Source organism: Daphnia pulicaria, unplaced genomic scaffold (genome assembly GCF_021234035.1).
Source record: "Daphnia pulicaria isolate SC F1-1A unplaced genomic scaffold, SC_F0-13Bv2 h1tg000153l, whole genome shotgun sequence".
NCBI lineage: Eukaryota > Metazoa > Arthropoda > Branchiopoda > Diplostraca > Daphniidae > Daphnia > Daphnia pulicaria.
In genome coordinates this window covers 13002-31268 of record NW_025804841.1, presented here as the reverse complement: position 1 = coordinate 31268, position 18267 = coordinate 13002, and the positions used below count along the sequence as shown (strand labels likewise).

Below are 18267 nucleotides of genomic sequence, written 5' to 3'. Positions count from 1 at the left end.
GCGTGAAATAAAAAGAAATTTTTTCGGGAAAAAATAGAAAATGGTGCAGCGCGAGTTGGCCATTTCTCAGCTCATTGACAGGTCCCCAGAGGATTTTTACGGGTGACGGTTCCGAAGAAAACGATGATCGAACTGCGTGTGCCAGACCCCGCTCGACTCTCTGGGGCTAATAATGAACACGGAGAGGACCCCGCAGAGTCTCATCATCATCGTCCGTATAAGAGCCCAATTATAACTTTTTGAACACAAAAATGTTTTCAAATGGCTATGCATGTGCTGGTGATTGGAAACAGTCGCCAAAATAACGGCCCAGCCAAAGCCAAAAAATGGGTTCCCCCCCAAAAAAAGAGAAAAAATAAACTAAATCATTTTCAAGTTGAGCTAATACCACAGAACCAGAGTGTCTATTGGTGTAATCATGGAGAAAGAAAGAGACTTGGATGGCAAACCATCATTCTCTTGCAATAGGACCCGTTATTCTACCCCCCACACCACCCCAAATAGACAAGGACAAACGCTAACGAGCTTTGTCTGTGTAGAAAGAAAAAGAAAAAGTAGTCACGGACTTTAACGACGACCTACCATCCAGAGAAAATACAGTTTCATCTTTCAGAGACTCTCTCGCCGGGGGTTTTAGTCATCCAAATCAAAACAGCTGTTTTCACGCACCATTGAGCTAGCTGCTGCACCAACCAAACTGTTCGTTTTTTTCTCGTGTTGCCATGGTGACAAAATTATAACAAAAAAAAAATTGTCAAAAGAAGATTGGAATAAGACATTGAAATGCGGCCAGGAAAAACATTCCAGTTTAGTTTTTCTTGGCTTCCCAACGAAATTAAAAACCAAAAAAGAAAAAAATCAAGTCAAAAAGGCGCCTGCGAAGATGACTGTCTGCTAGGTCGTTCATCATAAGACAAATATTATAAGAATATTCTCCCCTCCTTTCTAGTCATGTGGCACTTTGAGCTATTCACCTACGAGAGGAACGCGGGCTCACCTCCGTCTGTCGTGTGTGTCCCGTGGAACAATTATCTTATAATTAGTGCGCTCGTTCGTCTCTGTCGACTTCCTTCTTCTTCTTTTTTGGTTCCACATTTTTTCCCAACTTCCATAAATTAAAAAAAATAAAAAATTATCCTGAAAAATATCAAAGAGAGCAAATCAAATACTCTCTGACGTATTATTATTATTATATTATGCAAATTTCAGAATTTCCGAGAAAAAGACTTTGTAAAAAAGTCTGGACGTCACGAGGGAATTTACAAAAGTTGCCCAAAAACTTATCCTAGGGGGGACACACAAGAAAGATTAGGTTGTTATTCTTGGCCGGGGCATCTGTCAACGTGATCGTTTTCTCTTTAAAAGATAAATTTTTCCCGTTTTAGTGGAGTTCGGTTTGTGTCCGTCCCAAAGTGTGTGCGAAGGCTGCTGGGACCCACACACACACACACACTTGAGAGAGAAAGAACATCATGCTAATGAGGCCTACAACAACTTAATGACCTCTCACGAAACCGCGCCCGGTTCACAATGACACCAACCCATTTTCTACAGTTTGTGCTGCCGATAAACCAAAACATTAGGCCCCCGCTCTCTTTCTCCATTCCACACAACCTTACCTAATGGTTCTTTACGTTTTTTCTTTTTTAAAAAGAAGAAGAAGAAACATGAGCAGCAACACTACTTCCGGGCAGAGACGCTAAATGACGCAATGGCGCCCAGACACTTCTCTTCAATTGACATTCGAATTTTTGTAAATTTCAAAACCGATAAGAACCAAAAGATGGAAATGATTAAAACAGTCAAAACAATTGTACACACAACTACAAGAAAACAACATTTTGGCAACAAGTCCGAAAGAAATGTGGGCCCATCAACAAGCGAAAAATGAAAGATGTTGAGCTATAATTAGGATAAATGAGTTTTTAACTCGTCAAGGGAGGTCGTCCAAAGAGTCAGGTGACTGCCCCCCCTCTACTACTAACCCCTTTCCACACACAAGATCTTCTTCCGGGCAAGAGGTCAAAGGTTACGTATGTTCTTCATATCTCTCTCTACCCTCCTTTCAAAAAAAGAAAGAAACAAAAATGTTGGCTGGGGCGCCAAAATTCAAACAATCGAATTATCATCAATGGGATACAGATGACCGGTTATATTCTCGAAAAGCTTCTCTCTCACCCAACAACAACTGTATACGCATAGTTCTACGTGTTATAATTGGGCTGACGATAGAGAGCAGTAGATAACTTTGGCGCTCGAGAAATTATATGTGACACTCCCACTATATATACTGCGATACACCCGGCGTCTGTTTGTAGCGACGTCGTCGACGCAATCCTAAAAATAAAACTTTTTCAGAGAAGTTATGTGTGTGTGTTGGAGGGGGGAGAGAGAAAAAGGGCTGGGCTAGTTTGGGTCGTGAACGTTACGAGTAAAGCGTCCCGTTGCCAATCAGCGACCAGTGACCGAGGGTTGGGGTGGGGGAGGTGGAAACATTCCGGAACCCCAAAAACTGGTGGGGTGTGCGACACACATATAAGCGGATAATGTCAACGACAAGTGTCATTTTCTTGTATGTGTGTATAGTGATTCTTAGAGAGTAACCCTCAGTCAAGCGACGAAAGTGGATCAGAGTGAAACGGAAAGTTCAACTGGAAGGACCTGGAAGAAAGTGAGACACACCCGGAAGAGAAAAGAAAATAATTCAATCAGGAATGGACGGAAGATTCCAGCAACACCAGTCAGATTCTTTCTCCATCGCCAATTTATTATCGATGCAACCCAAACACAATCACCATCACCACCACCATCATCCGCACAGAGTCATCCATCCGGATCCGCTTTCCCATCTACGCAAATTGACCAGCCTTCCGGATGCGCCAGACAACAACGCTCTGCTGGCCATCCACCATCAGCAACAACAACAACAGCAACACTATCATCACCATCCACCTGGATCAGCCCCGCCATTCTTTTGCAACAATCCAGCCATCCCATCCACTTCCGGCCATCCATCCATGATGACCTCCACAGCACCAGGAGCCTCCCCGGCGGAAGGTTTCAACGTCAAACCCGAAGAATCCATGACACCCAACGGAGCGATGATGGAAGCCGCAGCTTCAAACGAATCGCTACAAACCGATCCAGCATCCATCGACTCTGCAGATTCCGGTAAGAATTAAAAAAAAAATTCACGCCACATAATTTTCGTCTAACCGCGATCAAAAAAGTAAAGACATAAACGTTTAAAAAAGAGAGAAAAGAAGCTAAACCACTAATAACTGCATTAGTTTCACTTCATCATCCGCACAGAAAAAGGAAAAACTTTTCTATTTAAAAAATAAACAAACAAGTCACTGTATAGGAGGTAGTAGCGGTTATAGCGGTGGGAAATGTTGTACGACACACACATATCGTTTGGTGCAAAAAGCCGCTGGTGGTGTTTGCTATAGCTCAAATGAGAGCGCTGATAAATGTGACAAGAATAATAAGCGGTCGGCCGAGTTATTTAACGTAATCATCGAAGCGTTAATCCCAACGTTCAAATCAATCATCGAAACTAACCATCTTTTGTTTCTTTCAATAACATTTTCTTTTTGGGGGGGAATGCTAGTTTCACACGTAAATCACTACACACACACCCCGGTGAGTGTGTGTGTGTTACACGCACGCCGGTTTGCGAGTAATAGAAACTAATGGGGTCATTTATTTAACAACCGCGCGGTCAAACGTTTTCAATGGCGTCGTGTCACGGGATACACATACAACAAACGATAAAAGAGGACACACAACAACAATAACCAACAACATCAAAAGTAGTTATTCGCGTTACCTCAACCTATATGTACACGCACGTCGACTGACACCTTCCGGTTTTTACTAACCCTTCCCCCTTTCAGTTATGTAAGAGAAAAATGGCGACTAAAGGGGATGATAGAAGTGGGGGGGAGGCTTATTTTTTTATTGTGTTTAAAGTTTGGCTGGGTGACACACACTCGGCGTGATTGTGGGAGCGTGCCGTCGATTTGTATCCCCCCCTCCTAACCAAGTGCCACTTGATACGACTGTTTTTCAGCTGGGGGGGGGGGGGGGAGGCCTATTGTACAATACCTTTTTTTGAAAACTTTATTACAGCCTTTGCTACACACGTTTCAAATATTTAGACTACTTTTACAACGGGTAACGCCCATTTCTGACATTTTTAAAATTTCCAAGTTGAGATCGTCAAACGCTATAAAGTCACGTTATGGATGAATTTCCATAAAAGGTGGAAATAAAAAAAGAGTAGACCCTACCACGAAATTACCTATAATCTATCGCAGTTGTACCACGTGTGCAATAAAATGGAAATCATTTCGACTTACTACTTTAAGTACTTTTAGCCACAGCACATCAGGGACGTCTCGTTGTCCTGTAAATGGTTTTGAAAAAATGTTTAGAATTTTCTTGTTACACGAACAATGATTTCAGTCACGCAGTATACTAGAGTCCACAGCCACGTGATTGCAATTGACAAAGTAGTTTTAATTGGCTTACCAGTCGACCGGTCTCTCTCCCGAACGCCACGTGGTTGACGACGTAAATTTAATACTTCTTTTACAGTACAATTCTTCAATCACATCACACCACGAAAGTCTCAAGGTGAAAAGAAATTCTTCAGTGACATTGTCAACCAGCAAATAACGTTCAAGAAATCGGGTTTTCCAGCGGTCACCAAGGCCATTTTCGAGCTGGCACGCGATGTCGTTCAACAAACGGAGTAAAATTGACACTTGAATTTGGTTTCTCATTTGTTAAAGAAGCACTGAAATTCATGCACTAGTGTTAACTAGTTTCATTTTATAATGGAATGATGAGCTGTGAAGAAACCACGAAATCGGAGGCGACCGATTAACTTCGATGTCACACGTGAAATGACTATTTTGGCGCGCGAAATTAATTGAAAGTTTTTTATGTTTAGATTTAGAAATTGGGATCAATTTGTGCGTTTGATTTATAAATTTGAAACTAAACATTTTTAATTACTCAATTGATTGTAATTAATTATTTTCTAATTTTATCTAATTGTTTATTATAAATTCAGATGATGGACAGACTGGCAGCAGTGGAGAAGAGAGAAAGAAACGACCTCGCACAGCTTTTTCAGCTGTACAGATCAAGGTCAATATTTGATTAAAACAATTATCTTTTATTTAAAATTCATTTAGTATAATTATACAACAGGCCTTGGAATCGGAATTTGAAAGAAACAAATATCTCTCAGTCTCCAAGCGAATGCAGCTGTCAAAACAACTCAAACTAACCGAAACTCAGGTTTGTGGTTGTATTTCATTTGTATATCTCAGTAAATAAATTTTCTTTTCCCCTTCAATAGATCAAAATATGGTTCCAAAATCGCAGGACCAAATGGAAACGCAAATACACCAACGATCTAGAAATGTTGGCGCAACAGTATTATTCATCGTTGGGAATATTAGCCCCTAGGCCTTTATTTATTGGCGATCGACTCTGGTTAGTAGTTTATTAATCACCGTCATTGACGAATAATCATAATGAAATCTAATGCTCAATTTCAGGTTTTTGAATCCGTCTGGTAACTACGTGGCAACTGCGGGACCACCACCACCGCCCCCGAATCTCTACCATCCTCGTCCATCATCTATGATTGATCCGATGATTCACCTCGCCAATATGTCAGGATTGAACCATCCATCGCCGGCCTTTGAGCCACAGTCATTAGGTTCGAATAACGGGTCTGTATCAGGTCCCCAGTTCTCGCCCACTTGGACTCCACCCATGCTGCGCGTCGCGCCCCAACAACAACAACAACAACAGCTAGGCAACGACAGCGCCGCTGGTAGCCCAGTGGATCCAATTAGTCTCAGTTTCACTCCCAGTCCCGAAGACCTCCAACCCAAAGATGTTTAGTCCCTTTTTTTTTAATTATTCGGCACAATTTTAGTAATAAAAAAATAATTAATAAGGCCCCAGTTTACCTTCACTTTATTTGGCTTTGTAAATAAAATGAAACAAAAAAAGATTTACAGTGTTGAATCAATCAATTTGATGTGCTTCACAGCTTTTCGACTTTCTGCACGAACTCGATCACTTCGTCGGCTAGTAGTTGCGGCTCCTCGTAAGCCGCAAAATGTCCTCCACGATCCATAATATTGTAACTGATTAAATTAGTGTACTTGAATTTCGCCAGTGGGCCTGGTTGAACGAAAAGTTCTTCGGGAAATACAGATGCTCCTGTCGGCACCACGCAAGCAATACTAGTAAACAAAACATCAAATTTTAATTCACCTGGCCAATTAAACAAATGAGGTAGATATTTTAGTAGTAGGTACTTACTTGTCTAAATTATATCCGAATTGTTTACTGCTGAGTGTTTCACTGTACATGCGCATAGAAGTTGTGATGGAATTAGTTGTCCAGTAAATCATGACATTGTTTAGCAGCTCATCCATGGTAAACTTTTCCAGCAAACCGCCATCTTGGAGCTGTTTTCCGCTAGCTTTGGTCCAAGTTGAGAACTTTTCCAAAAGGTAGGCGGCCAGTCCAATTGGAGAATCACTCAGCGCCATTCCTTTAAAGTTAAAAATTATATTTAACAGGAATTTTAAAAAAAGAAAAGTCAAATACGCTGTTAACTTACCAACAGTATCGGGTTTAGTAGCCTGAAGGTGGAGATATCCAGTCTCTTGGACGATATGCATGAACCTGGAGCTGAGGGGATATGTTAGAGGGACTTTATCAGCCGGCATCAGTAGAGACGGCCAAAGAGAACTGAGCATGAGACCGAGGTTGCTCCCAATGGTGTTAACCGCTACCATGTTCAAGTGAAGGCCCTTAACCCTAATAGTTTTAAAAGAATTTATTGAGATTTTCATGGATAAAAAAATACTGATGTAATTGATATTACCTGTGAGGGAAAAGGGTAGCCATATCCGAACCGATTAGAGAACCCCAGTCCCCTCCCTGGATGTAATAGCGATCGTAACCGAGTCTCTTCATTAACCGATCAAAAATGAATCCCATTTCAGCCGCTCCTAAACATAGACAGAATAATTTAATTAATTAATTGAGAAAGTTAATAATTTTGGTGTCTAAACTTATCTAACCTAAACCAGGCTTCCTGGCTGCATCAGAGTATCCGTAACCAGGTAAAGACGGAACTACAAGCTCGAACACGAAATCATATTTGTCGGATTCTTGAGTCAGCAAAGGAATCATTTTGGTGAACTCGACGAACGATCCCGGCCATCCATGAAGTAGAAGTAATGGCAATACTTTTTTATTTTTGATTGCCTGCCCACTGGGTTTTGAGTGGATAAAATGAATGCCTTAAGTCAATCAAAAATCATTTAAATTAATCAATAAGTTTGATAATAAAATGCTAAAATAAAATAACCTAGTCCACCAATGTTGGTTTTAAAATGAGGAAAGGTGTTCAAAAAAGCTTCCTGTTTTTTCCAGTCATAAGTGTTCATCCAGTAATCTTTAACAGTCTTCATATATTGAGCATTAAATCCATATTGGAACCCAATGCCTTCCAATCCAGGTACAATTCGTGTTGATCTACTCAATCTGTCTTGTAAATCAGACAGGACCTAAATTTTCCAATTTGTAAATTGTACATGCAATTCAAATGTTTTAATGTTACAGTTGCATGACATTGACATACCTCATCAGAAACTTTAATTTTGAATGGTTTAATAGATTCATCTTGTACTCTCGGTTGACCTTCACCCCACCACTGGTCCTTAAATTGGGGAATTGGAGGATTCTTCAAGAATAACTGTGAAATATACACAGCACTCAAAGCACTTCCAATTAACAGTAGCTTGTATAGGAAACCCATTCTTGACAACTGACTGGCATATACCCAAAGTGCTGAATATAAAAAATAAGATCAGCCGAAATTAGCTCTGTTCCCTATCAGATAACAAAATAAGGTTCCAAGTTCCAACAACCTTTGACTTCAAGATTATCTCAAGGTACTATTTAGTTTGTCTCTATGCTGCTTTCGATTTGAACATCGATTACCTCGTCGAAGCAGTCACACACTATCTTGATTTTTTAAACATGTGGAATTCCATTTCCATTTTCCACGAATTGACATTTTAAATAAAGCCCTTCAGCTTAAATGGAGCAGGATTGAAATTAAATGCGTTTGCGAAAAGTCCCGCATATCCGGCAAATTTGAATCTATTTCACAATTTATTAGATTTGAAATTTTAAAAGAAATCATTCCACAAAGTGACGTTTGAAGATGCAGACGACGCTTCAAAAAAGGTTCGCGATGGTTCGTTTGAAGATTATATAAGTTTTTGAATTTATATTCAATTGAGTTTGATACTGTGCCGAATCTGATTAAACGATTAAATTCAAATACGTATGAATCCAAATCAGGCATTGCAGTGCAGTTGGAGGCTTTTCTAAACTGGCAGATGTTGGCGCTTGGCGGGTTCTCTCGTTTGATCAACATTGACGTGACTGAAGCAGACGACGGTTGGAGCGATTTTCAACGTGAAGTGCTTTCAATGTGCATTTCCGTCGAATAATCAGCAATTCCACAAGTTATTAACTGATAAAGAAATTATTCGTGATAAAATTTAAACTATTTGGCCGCCCCAATAACGGGTAATTATATTTAAATGAGTCGTAAAGTACAGAAATTTTTTTCAATTAAAAATTTCCACTGCAATGCACCATCATCTATGCCTGTTTATAACTCCTTTGTTTTGTCAAAATAGCTACTAAGATTTGACAATTATGACATTATACTACATTGTTGTAACTTAATTTGTGTAAATTTCTTTTACAGTTTTATTCTTCACATGCCGTGAAATGGCTTGCATCAACATTGATGAAGAAAAGCTTATCAATAATTCTGCCTCCTCACCAGAGACGAATCCAGATTTTCTAGTCATACGTGTAATTGGCCGGATAGTTATTAGTGTTATCAAACAATGCTGGGCATTAAGTAGTGCTATGTTTATTACTATCTGTATTTTCTATTGGATATTTGGAGGTATTTCTGCATTTATACTTCTTTGCTTCTCTGCTGCAGGTAACATATGAAGTGCTATCCTTAACTTATTCATTAGAAGAAAGTGTGTAAAGCCTTTAATCATTTACTATTCATTTAGGCATAGTTTATAGAGCTGGAGATCAGTTGTTGTACTACCCAGAAATCCCTCAAAATTCTAGAATATTTGTCCCTGCTCCAAACACCTTGGATCTACCATTTGAAAATGTTTTTATCAAAAGTTTGGATTCAACCAAACTCCATGCATACTTCATCCCACAACCGCAAACGCAACAGTGCGCCACGATTGTTTTCTTTCATGGAAACGCTGGAAACATCGGTCACAGGCTGCCAAATGTTAAAGGGCTCTTCAAACATCTTCAAGCTAATTTATTCCTGGTAGAGTACAGAGGCTATGGCATGTCTGAAGGGTCACCATCAGAATCTGGCCTGTATAGAGATGCTCAAGCTGCTTTGAATTATCTTACCAACAGAGAGGACATCGATCAAAGAAAAATCATAGTTTTCGGAAGATCATTAGGTATTTTTCTATTTCGTTTTCACTAATTTGTTATGCCAAATACATAACTTACTCTTATTTACCGTTTCAATCCAGGTGGAGCAGTAGCTATCGATCTGGCATCCCGAACGTGTAATTCGGAGAAAATAGCTTGTGTTGTGATAGAAAATTCCTTTACTTCCATTCCTGACATGGCTATTCAAATCCTGCCATGGAAAGGATTGAGATATCTACCTCTTTGGTTTCATAAAAACAAGGTACCTTATCTTTTTACTTAAACTTTGACTACATGACATTTAGATTTATCATACCTTTTTTGTTCTTGCAGTTTCAAAGTAAGAAAAAAGTGACATCTATTCAATGTCCAATGGTTTTCATATCGGGTCTGTCTGATCAGTTGGTCCCGCCCTCTATGATGAGGGATCTTTTTACGCACTGCGGTAGCGAACGAAAACTACTGCTACAAATTCCAAATGGAGATCATAACGGTACCTGGACCAAACCTTTTTATTACAAGCAACTAGAAAAGGCTATTCAAGATGTTTGCAGCGAACGGCTTTTAAATCAGCAGCATTTGCAACTTTTACCCGTAAATACTGTGTAAAAAGCCTGAGAAAATCAAGAACTGCAGAACTCCCCACCATCTTCTTCTAGCTAAAATTGTCTAAAATGTTTCTTTAAAAAAACGCAAATGTTTTTGTTTCTTGCGCCACCGGTTTTCCTAATACAAATTCTGACTATAGTTCACTACAGTGCCAAAAATAATGTATTAGGCAACCATGGCGGTTTTATACGATATTATAGTACATCGTAAAAGTAATCCAATCCTTGGCCCAACTCCCAGATGGATATGCCGGTACCTAGTTTAGCTGCAAGGCGGATTCGTTGTTCAATGGAATACAGGGTTGGATAGAATACTGTATGTCGACCTTGATTTCTAAATAAAAGGTTAATTAAATAAGCGTATTCAAAATTTTGAATGATTAAAGCATACTTGTACTCAAAGAAGTGTTCTTGCGATTTGTCGTCCCACTGGAATTTGACCGAAGTATGGTTTTTCAGAATGTCGATGTATTGCGATCCAACAATGGGGCCTCCGCCATTTATACTGTAATCGTTGCCATAAAAGTTCAGTCCCAGCAAAATCTGACTACGATGTGTCGATTCGGGATCTAGGATTTCGACGCATTTTTTCACCCACTTGATGGGGCTGTTTGGTCCTAAATAAACCAATAGATGATACGGGAATCCTAAATTCATACTTTAACTTGTTTTACCAGGGCGCTGTGAGCTGGAATAATCATACGTCATCAATGAAAAATAGTCGACTAAATCTACCAGTCGGATAAAATCTTCGTGACGGAACATTCCTGGTGCATTTCTAAAGCAAAAATATAATTCGTTAAATCTCGGATTGAAATAGAACTGAATTATGTAGTAGAAAATACCCGTGATAAAGAGGGGGAGGAACAACAAGAACAAAAATGAACTTGGACTCTCTAAGGTGGTTGCTGAGATGGCCAATCATATTGATCATTTCGTTAGAGTGCTGGCCACCCAATTGACTCCAAGCTTCCATGACTATGCCATCAAAGCCGTTTTCCTACGAATTAGTTTAAAATTAATATGATCTTATTTGATGTTTTTGTTCAAATACTTTGATTGACTTAGAAATGACTTGGCTAAGCTCCCACACTCGATCCTTTTCTTTGAATAAGCGTGCATAGTCCTGACCTGACCATCTATCAAACAGTAGGCGAGGAACCACTTAATGCCAAAGAAAAAATGTGTTATTACTTTTTCTCTTCAGTTAAAAAAAAAATGTTCTTACTTTTAACTTTAGACTGGGTGCTCTTATTTTTTACAATAGTCATCCAATTTTTGTCAACATCATGCAAACCTTGATGGTAAAATTTCCAGAAGAATGTTTTGGTTAATTTTTACTGGATTAAAATAAAAAATAATTAATTAATTATTACCTGTCATTACATAGCCTTTCCCTCCAGGTGTAGGTGTAACTTGCAACCAGACTGGAGAAATCAAATCAAATTTGTTGGCAAATATTTTGGCCACATCATACCCATGGCCATTCCACTGCAGTTGCAGCAGCAGTAATTATTATAGTTATCACACAAATATTTATTTCAAATTAATATCAGTGCACTTACAGGTGTGATGTATCCTAGGACAGTTTTATCTACTCTTCTTATATTTGTCTTGGTACTGTATGCTTTGTAATCTGAAAGTATCTCTTTGGCCGATGTTTGTACCTTTGACAGTTCTCGTTCAAACACAGTTTCTTCTTGGGGATCCTCCTGTAGAGCAAATAGACAATTGTTCCCAGCTATGATTATGGATAAATCCCATAAAAAACTTATTACTTAATGAAAGATACCTTACCCTTACCTTGATTATGACAGCAGGTTTACTTTTGGGTTTTTTGGGATCATTTTTGGACAAAGTACAATCGAGATTTTGCAAATGAACAAAAATTAGTAAGACGATCACTAGAAGATGTTCACGAAGCTCCATTTTGTCATGAATAGTGAAGGAAACAATGAACACTGTGAAACGTCATGGATCTGTGGTTCAAAACAAAACCATGACAAAACACTTGTTCCAAATTTTGACACGATGAACCGGAGTGAAGGCGTTGCCAGAACAAGTCGGAAGGGATAAAATCATAAAATTAATTTTCAAAATAAGTCATATAAAATCAAATTTAGCATACAAATTATTCTTATTTCAACATTATTTATAACGCAAAAGAAATAGTACTTAATAAAGCCTATTTATTTCTTGCGCTATAAATAAATTGGAATCCATTTTTCATTAATGAAAGAAACAAAAATACCGTTTGGGGAAATGCAAGAAAGAAACTAGAACTAATATGATTAGATAAACAAGCGAACATTGAGAACGCGAGATAACATTAAAGTTTTTAAGTCCGTGGCGTGGATCGTGAATGACGTCGTTCCGTGTCCGTGTTTTTATGAGTACACTGTGGGTGAAAATCTGACAACATGGTCACATGGTTGTAGTAACTTTAGTGATGAATTCATGAATTGGCGTAATTGATTAAGTTAGAAAGTTACGTACTGACGTTTACTTACTGTGAAAGTTCGCTGAGTGAATTTCTAAACAACACGTCAACATGTCTTTATCGTATTACATAGCCAGCTAGTTTTGTCAACGTTTCCTTCATTTGTAAAACGTAGTTCGCCCTGTGTCAGTCATCTCTTACATTCCAATACAGAGCAGTTTGCCAAAAAAAAATCCATAAAATGGATGACACAAGTTTTAAATTGCTTGCAAAATATCTACCGTCTACTTACGTCCAACAAGCCAAAGATGCCCGAAATTCTCAGAATTTCTTAATTAATCAGTTACTTGAAAAGGTAAATAGAAAAAAATATTTTTCGTTTGAAAAATTCTATTTTTGTTATAATTTAGAGGAAATGGCCAGAAGAAGGATGGAGTGATAGAAGTATTGAGATGCTGCTTGATGAACTGGCCTCCCTAGACAGCAATAATTTTCTCAAGAATCGTGGAGTCGGTGAAAGAGAGGCAAGAATAGCCTCCTCTCTCGTAGCTAAGAGAAATTTTCATTTAGGACATGGACTTGGGCGTTCTGGAGACCTGACTGAAGTGCAGCCCAAGGCTGCTGGTTCTAGTGTCATGTACCAGTTAACAAATGATTTGGCTAAAGACGCTTTGCGGACACTTGGAGTTCCTGGAATTCAAGCTTGCTTTGTTGCCCCTTTGGCCACAGGCATGAGTTTAACTCTGATATTCCTCACTCTACGTCAACAGAAACCAAAAGCTAAATACATCATTTGGTCTCGTATTGATCAAAAATCCTGCTTCAAATCGATCATCACGGCTGGTTTTGAGCCAATAATTGTCCAAACTGTTTTGGATGGGGACGAGTTAGTAACGGACACGGGAAAAATTGAAGCAATCATAAAACAGACAGACCCCGAGCTGATTGCTTGCGTGATGACCACAACTAGCTGTTTTGCTCCACGAGCCTGTGATGACGTCGAATCAGTAGCTGTTGTATGCAAAAACCACAACATCGCTCACGTTATCAATAACGCATATGGAGTTCAAAATACAAAGTGCATGCATGTGATTCAGCAAGCTAGCAAGTATAATATTTTCATAGAAATTTTAATCAATGGCAATTTTTAATTTACATTTAAATATTATTATCACCAGGAAAGGCCGTGTGGATGCGTTTGTTCAGAGCACAGACAAGAATTTTATGGTTCCTGTTGGTGGTACTATTATCGCCGGCTTCGATAAATTGTTTATCAATAAAGTCAGTCAGAGCTATCCAGGTATTAAAATTCGTGATATTTTCGTTGTCCAACGAATAATTACCGAATGTTTTTTTTATTTTACAGGCCGGGCTTCTTCTAGCCCAATTATAGATTTGTTCATCACACTACTCTCTTTAGGATCAAAAGAATATATATCTTTGGTAAAAGTAAGAAAACAACTATATCAATCACTTAAAGAAGGTTTGGTCAAGGTGGCCTCCCAATTCGGACAGCGAATCCTGCACACCCCGGGCAACTCGATATCTATTGGTAACTTTATTTGAAATGAAGAAATCTTTTCAATTCATGTCAAAAAAATTAATTTTATTTAGGAATCTCATTGCCGCCCTTGCAAGATCCAAAGATACTGACTCAGTTGGGCTCTCAACTGTTCCTTCGCTGTGTTTCCGGTACGCGGGTCGTGTCAAATCTTGAGCATAAGGTTATCAATGATCACGAGTTCCGTAGCTGGGGATCTCACCACAACAAATATCCTACGGCATATTTAACTGCTGCAGCCACAATTGGCATGACGCCCGTCGACGTTGAACAGTTCCTGCATCGATTAACCAAAGTTCTGGAATCGTGGAGCGCTAAGATCGCTCCTATTGCTTTCCCGTTGTTAACAAACGGACATGAGGTCTTTGCTCACGATTTATTATTGACAGATGATTATCTAGTTGACCAGGAATCTAGTGTGATATAGTTTCCCTGTCGTTTAATTTCTTTTTAAAAGATTGAATTCATTTCCTAACAACATTTGGATAGAAACAATTTTTTCTCATTTTTTCCCAGTCTGTATTTAATTTAATAATTAATCTCTTTGTAATTTTGAAAAGGTAGGCTCTTGAATAGAAACAAAACATTTCTAGTCTGAATTCTAAAGGAAGTTCTCTTCTATTTTCTGTGGCCTTTTGTCGGATTAATTAAAACAACAAATTCTTAAGTAGTTTATTCGTTTCCCAATAAAGTCAAAGAATTTGGTTGAAGTATGAAGAGAGTGAGTGAAAGATGGTTGATTTGAATGAATTTGAATAGTCTTATTTAGACCTATTTAGGCGGGAATGATGGCCAGTGTAGCGAATCCGGCATTTGTATGGACGGCAGTGGAAGTGTCCTTGTCGCTAAACGACCAGCCGAGAAGTAGTGGTCCGGGCTACATTCAAATTCCATCAAGTAAGTAATTTGTTTTTATGAAATCAAAAACACATTTCAAATAATTATGGATGGTTGCGCAACTTACACGAATAGCTACGTCATCCTTATCACCGGTGTAGATTGAACGTTTAACGGTCAACGTGGTGTAAGGTGCGGCGTATGTTGCGCTCTGGTAAATCAAATCGTTACTGGCATCCCTTTCGGGCGTTGAATGGCTAGGTTTAGCAGTTAAATTGAAATGCATATCCTAAAATTCAATAGCAGTTAATTGAGCGGAATTAGCAGACATTTTAGAAATTGTATTGTGTCTTACGGTGTAGTAACCGTAGGTTGTTGCTTCGTTAAATCCACCAAAGATGACGTCAGCGTAGGATCCGTCTTCGGAAGCAATCAGCAAGCTCAACCATCCGGTGGTGTTCACCACAAATTGCATTTCGATATCTCCCTGGGTAGCGCGAATGTCCCATTTCATCAAGAAATAGCCATCCGTGTCCAAATAAGCGCTGTACGGATAGTTAGTCGTCTGAGCTCCACAAAGGGCCAGCAAACCAGCCAAGGCAACGAGTAGCTTCATCATTATCTATTCAAGTAAATAATTTATTCATAAAATAAATAATGGATTTAATTAATATGCGCTAGGACTCACTTATGAGATAGGTAGTGCAGCACTTGAAGAGCTAAAGTGATATAAAACTGGCTGGAAACGGAACGCTAAATACGGTTGTATTTATCTCATTTCGGTCGGTAACGCAGTTTATATAACACACACCTGTGTGTGTAGACTAGAAAGATTTCTTTTGGAACCAATGACTGACGATCATTTCTTTTTTGGCTGCTATAAAAGTCACGTGGTGGCGTGGTTATTCAACGTGATATGGGCTGCTGCCCCATCGTCTGGACTAGGTAACTGGAGAAACGAGCAACAGTCTTATACTGTCAATCAAATATTAATATTTCACACCATATGCCATAGAAAACAAAATTACACGTGCGGTAATAACCAATATGGAAAGCTCTAGCAGTCCACAGGTCACAAAATATCAATAAATTTAGAAACATACAGTACAAATTGATAGCATTGTATTTGAACGAGAGATAAGCCACACGAGATGCGTTAAGTATACTGTTTGTACATGAATGCATGTTTGTTCAATAATTGATTACAATCTCCACAAAAAAAAGGGAAAATGGGAATCACGTGAAAGATCAATTAGATGACGGAGCAGATGACCATGCACATACTCAGCTCAAGAATTTTGTCGAAAATGATTAGGAATTGATTTGTTCCATAGATTGGGTGCTTCTTGTAATACCTGCGTGTCTGGAACGGTCGTAAGAGGCTAAACTTGTTCGATCGTCCAACTTCCCGATCAAAGCTGATCAGCTGGACGGCTATATTGTTTTTAGATATATAGGAAATCGTTAGCCAATGCCCAATCCAGACAGTTCAAATAAAATGGTCTTATTACCTTCTGATAACCCCTTCGTTAGTGGGATAATTAACAACAAAACGACGCCCAGCCACAGACAGGTGTTTCGTTTCTGTGAATTAAAGTATAAAGTACATTAAGTACTCATCCGTTATTCGTTCATTTTTTCTTATTTAGGTTTTTCGTGTTTAGAAATTCAAGACGGATATATAAAGGTCAGTCAACTTGAGGTAAGTTTGGTATAATAAATCAACTAAACTGGGCTACTTCCTATTTTAAATGAGGTCAAATGCAGATAGTAGAGTAAAAGCAACAAAATGAATCCCGCTCAAGGAAAATTTTACGTAATCTCTAGACATTGACGCATGACTGCTTCTACAATGAGATAAGATTCCCATTCGAAGCACCGTTACATAACGAAGTAGGTAAATTACGAACATTTAATAATAGAGAAATTTGTCTTAGTTCCTACCATTTTCCGGATATCACAGACTCATCGAGAATTCGATTTTATTTCCTTTTTATTTCGTATTTAATAAAAATTCACAATTTTTGAAGTCGGAAAAAAGTAAAGATGCTTTCGAAGGTCTGCACCTCTGGCAACTAACTGGGGATAAAAGTAGGACAGAGACAACTGGATATTCTATGTAACCAACCATAGTGAAACTTGGTTTTTCGTTGAAAACCGCAGAGAAGTCTACGGTCAAATTCAGTTTTCTAGCTATAAATTCTTTTTACTCGATTACTGGGCGGTTGGTCGTCCTTAATAAAGAAGAAAGTATATCGAATCGACGAATGAAAGTGACCAAAGTCTGTGACAAAAGGATAAGCTAATTTAAACAACATGCCAAACTAATAAAAAATGCTACTGCAATACAGCTTGGACGGAGTAGTATAGTGGACGAGAAAAATGTGTTTTAGGTCAATGCCCTAAGGTTGGGTATATATTCAAGTCTAACGGGACATAACGTATAATTGAAGAAGAATGCGTAATAATGAACTCCACTTTTTCGTGAAAATTTCCACCAGCGCTACCTTGGTCTGTCCATTAATAATGTATCCTTCAATATCAAAGTCCTTTCAAAATATAACGTCCATTGGTTCCGTAGTAGAAAACAGAATATACCTGCTATCAACCAGATCGATAAGATGGAGAAATTTGAATATCACGTTTTTTTTTTTGCTGGTATGGGATGGATTAGTTGTTAATTGTCTCACTAGATGACCTTTACAACTATAGCCATCTAGCGCTAATTGGTCATTCAAAAAAATAAATAAATGAAATGTCTTGACAGAGTGATAGAGGCTCTATCACTCTGGTCTTGATGTTGAAGCAGTCACAATCCATTAGAAAAGCAAAGTACAGTCAGCGTTTAACCTCGCTAAAACTTTTCGAAAAATTCCAATCCGTAAATGAATTGAAGGCGAATGAATTTTGAATTTTCTCCCATTTCTAAATGTTAATCGGTTTTTTACTCGTCGCGTCTACATTTTTGCAGATAGTTATATTTTATATGTTTATACTTATTTTATTTGAGAATCAATTTTATTTAAGAAATGAAAAAGCTGGGAAAAGACTGGGTTTTTTTTTTGGGGGGGGGGGGTTGCTGATTTAAATTTGGCATCGCCGCTTCCCAGTTCTCACAAATGTTCGTCTGCAGTGCCAAATCAAAACTGAAATTCGTTTTTTAAAAATCTCGTCAAGTTAGGAAATAGTTTGGCCACAAGTCTGCCAACAACTCAGTTCACAGTGTTGTGTCAAAGTTGAAACCATTTATTTGATTCTAGTGACGTAATCAG

At 38.5% G+C, this 18267-nt stretch overlaps 6 protein-coding genes across 8 annotated transcripts; 3 read left to right on the top strand and 3 right to left on the bottom strand.

The window, feature by feature from the left end:
- Positions 1-2504: 2504 nt before the first annotated feature.
- LOC124319338 (barH-like 1 homeobox protein) lies at positions 2505-6165 on the top strand. Its single transcript, XM_046782845.1, has 5 exons — positions 2505-3171; positions 5084-5160; positions 5224-5313; positions 5375-5511; positions 5577-6165. The coding sequence occupies exons 1-5, from the start codon at positions 2715-2717 to the stop codon at positions 5926-5928; spliced, it is 1113 nt and encodes a 370-aa protein (XP_046638801.1). The 5' UTR covers positions 2505-2714; the 3' UTR covers positions 5929-6165.
- LOC124319336 (juvenile hormone epoxide hydrolase 1-like) lies at positions 5987-8068 on the bottom strand. Of its 2 annotated transcripts, XM_046782842.1 has the most exons (8): positions 7977-8068; positions 7688-7896; positions 7415-7613; positions 7125-7346; positions 6926-7052; positions 6659-6858; positions 6355-6589; positions 5987-6275 (listed from the first exon to the last, which is right to left on the bottom strand). In XM_046782842.1, exons 2-8 carry the CDS (start codon positions 7862-7864, stop codon positions 6074-6076), a joined length of 1362 nt encoding a protein of 453 aa, XP_046638798.1. In that variant the 5' UTR covers positions 7865-7896; positions 7977-8068; the 3' UTR covers positions 5987-6073. The 2 variants fall into 2 exon arrangements, with proteins under 2 accessions (XP_046638798.1, XP_046638797.1); XM_046782841.1 differs by having other exon boundaries at positions 7688-8030.
- Positions 8069-8174: 106 nt separating this feature from the next.
- LOC124319339 (protein ABHD13-like) lies at positions 8175-10296 on the top strand. Its single transcript, XM_046782846.1, has 5 exons — positions 8175-8646; positions 8831-9076; positions 9156-9575; positions 9651-9811; positions 9883-10296. Exons 2-5 carry the CDS (start codon positions 8854-8856, stop codon positions 10156-10158), a joined length of 1080 nt encoding a protein of 359 aa, XP_046638802.1. The 5' UTR covers positions 8175-8646; positions 8831-8853; the 3' UTR covers positions 10159-10296.
- Positions 10297-10302: 6 nt separating this feature from the next.
- LOC124319337 (chitinase domain-containing protein 1-like) lies at positions 10303-12182 on the bottom strand. Of its 2 annotated transcripts, none has more exons than XM_046782843.1 (9): positions 11955-12182; positions 11723-11869; positions 11534-11648; positions 11386-11454; positions 11212-11321; positions 11003-11157; positions 10832-10935; positions 10549-10774; positions 10303-10491 (listed from the first exon to the last, which is right to left on the bottom strand). In XM_046782843.1, the coding sequence occupies exons 1-9, from the start codon at positions 12084-12086 to the stop codon at positions 10353-10355; spliced, it is 1197 nt and encodes a 398-aa protein (XP_046638799.1). In that variant the 5' UTR covers positions 12087-12182; the 3' UTR covers positions 10303-10352. The 2 variants fall into 2 exon arrangements, with proteins under 2 accessions (XP_046638799.1, XP_046638800.1); XM_046782844.1 differs by having other exon boundaries at positions 11961-12182.
- Positions 12183-12399: 217 nt separating this feature from the next.
- LOC124319334 (O-phosphoseryl-tRNA(Sec) selenium transferase-like) lies at positions 12400-14757 on the top strand. The gene is made up of 5 exons (XM_046782840.1): positions 12400-12952; positions 13008-13705; positions 13776-13897; positions 13964-14149; positions 14212-14757. The coding sequence occupies exons 1-5, from the start codon at positions 12839-12841 to the stop codon at positions 14583-14585; spliced, it is 1494 nt and encodes a 497-aa protein (XP_046638796.1). The 5' UTR covers positions 12400-12838; the 3' UTR covers positions 14586-14757.
- Positions 14758-14816: 59 nt separating this feature from the next.
- On the bottom strand, positions 14817-15791 carry LOC124319340. The gene is made up of 4 exons (XM_046782847.1): positions 15684-15791; positions 15351-15617; positions 15123-15284; positions 14817-15035 (listed from the first exon to the last, which is right to left on the bottom strand). The coding sequence occupies exons 2-4, from the start codon at positions 15612-15614 to the stop codon at positions 14934-14936; spliced, it is 528 nt and encodes a 175-aa protein (XP_046638803.1). The 5' UTR covers positions 15615-15617; positions 15684-15791; the 3' UTR covers positions 14817-14933.
- Positions 15792-18267: the final 2476 nt, after the last annotated feature.

What these genes read in the sequence shown, in the direction of transcription:
- LOC124319338 (XM_046782845.1), top strand. Translation starts at nt 2,715, where the DNA reads ATGGACGGAAGATTCCAGCAACACCAGTCAGATTCTTTCTCCATCGCC. An exon ending in TTTCAGCTGTACAGATCAAG is followed by an intron (nt 5,161 to 5,223) that starts GTCAATATTTGA and finishes ATTATACAACAG; the next exon opens with GCCTTGGAATCGGAATTTGA. An exon ending in TCAAACTAACCGAAACTCAG is followed by an intron (nt 5,314 to 5,374) that starts GTTTGTGGTTGT and finishes CCCCTTCAATAG; the next exon opens with ATCAAAATATGGTTCCAAAA.
- LOC124319336 (XM_046782842.1), bottom strand. Translation starts at nt 7,864, where the DNA reads ATGGGTTTCCTATACAAGCTACTGTTAATTGGAAGTGCTTTGAGTGCT. An exon ending in AAATTAAAGTTTCTGATGAG is followed by an intron (nt 7,614 to 7,687) that starts GTATGTCAATGT and finishes TGGAAAATTTAG; the next exon opens with GTCCTGTCTGATTTACAAGA. An exon ending in AGCCAGGAAGCCTGGTTTAG is followed by an intron (nt 7,053 to 7,124) that starts GTTAGATAAGTT and finishes GTCTATGTTTAG; the next exon opens with GAGCGGCTGAAATGGGATTC.
- LOC124319339 (XM_046782846.1), top strand. Translation starts at nt 8,854, where the DNA reads ATGGCTTGCATCAACATTGATGAAGAAAAGCTTATCAATAATTCTGCC. An exon ending in TCTTTGCTTCTCTGCTGCAG is followed by an intron (nt 9,077 to 9,155) that starts GTAACATATGAA and finishes CTATTCATTTAG; the next exon opens with GCATAGTTTATAGAGCTGGA. An exon ending in TTTGGTTTCATAAAAACAAG is followed by an intron (nt 9,812 to 9,882) that starts GTACCTTATCTT and finishes TTGTTCTTGCAG; the next exon opens with TTTCAAAGTAAGAAAAAAGT.
- LOC124319337 (XM_046782843.1), bottom strand. Translation starts at nt 12,086, where the DNA reads ATGGAGCTTCGTGAACATCTTCTAGTGATCGTCTTACTAATTTTTGTT. An exon ending in GAAAGGCTATGTAATGACAG is followed by an intron (nt 11,455 to 11,533) that starts GTAATAATTAAT and finishes TTTACCATCAAG; the next exon opens with GTTTGCATGATGTTGACAAA. An exon ending in CACCCAGTCTAAAGTTAAAA is followed by an intron (nt 11,322 to 11,385) that starts GTAAGAACATTT and finishes TTTGGCATTAAG; the next exon opens with TGGTTCCTCGCCTACTGTTT.
- LOC124319334 (XM_046782840.1), top strand. Translation starts at nt 12,839, where the DNA reads ATGGATGACACAAGTTTTAAATTGCTTGCAAAATATCTACCGTCTACT. An exon ending in GTGATTCAGCAAGCTAGCAA is followed by an intron (nt 13,706 to 13,775) that starts GTATAATATTTT and finishes TATTATCACCAG; the next exon opens with GAAAGGCCGTGTGGATGCGT. An exon ending in GGGCAACTCGATATCTATTG is followed by an intron (nt 14,150 to 14,211) that starts GTAACTTTATTT and finishes AATTTTATTTAG; the next exon opens with GAATCTCATTGCCGCCCTTG.
- LOC124319340 (XM_046782847.1), bottom strand. Translation starts at nt 15,614, where the DNA reads ATGATGAAGCTACTCGTTGCCTTGGCTGGTTTGCTGGCCCTTTGTGGA. An exon ending in CAACCTACGGTTACTACACC is followed by an intron (nt 15,285 to 15,350) that starts GTAAGACACAAT and finishes ATTGAATTTTAG; the next exon opens with GATATGCATTTCAATTTAAC. An exon ending in AGGATGACGTAGCTATTCGT is followed by an intron (nt 15,036 to 15,122) that starts GTAAGTTGCGCA and finishes ATTTGAATGTAG; the next exon opens with CCCGGACCACTACTTCTCGG.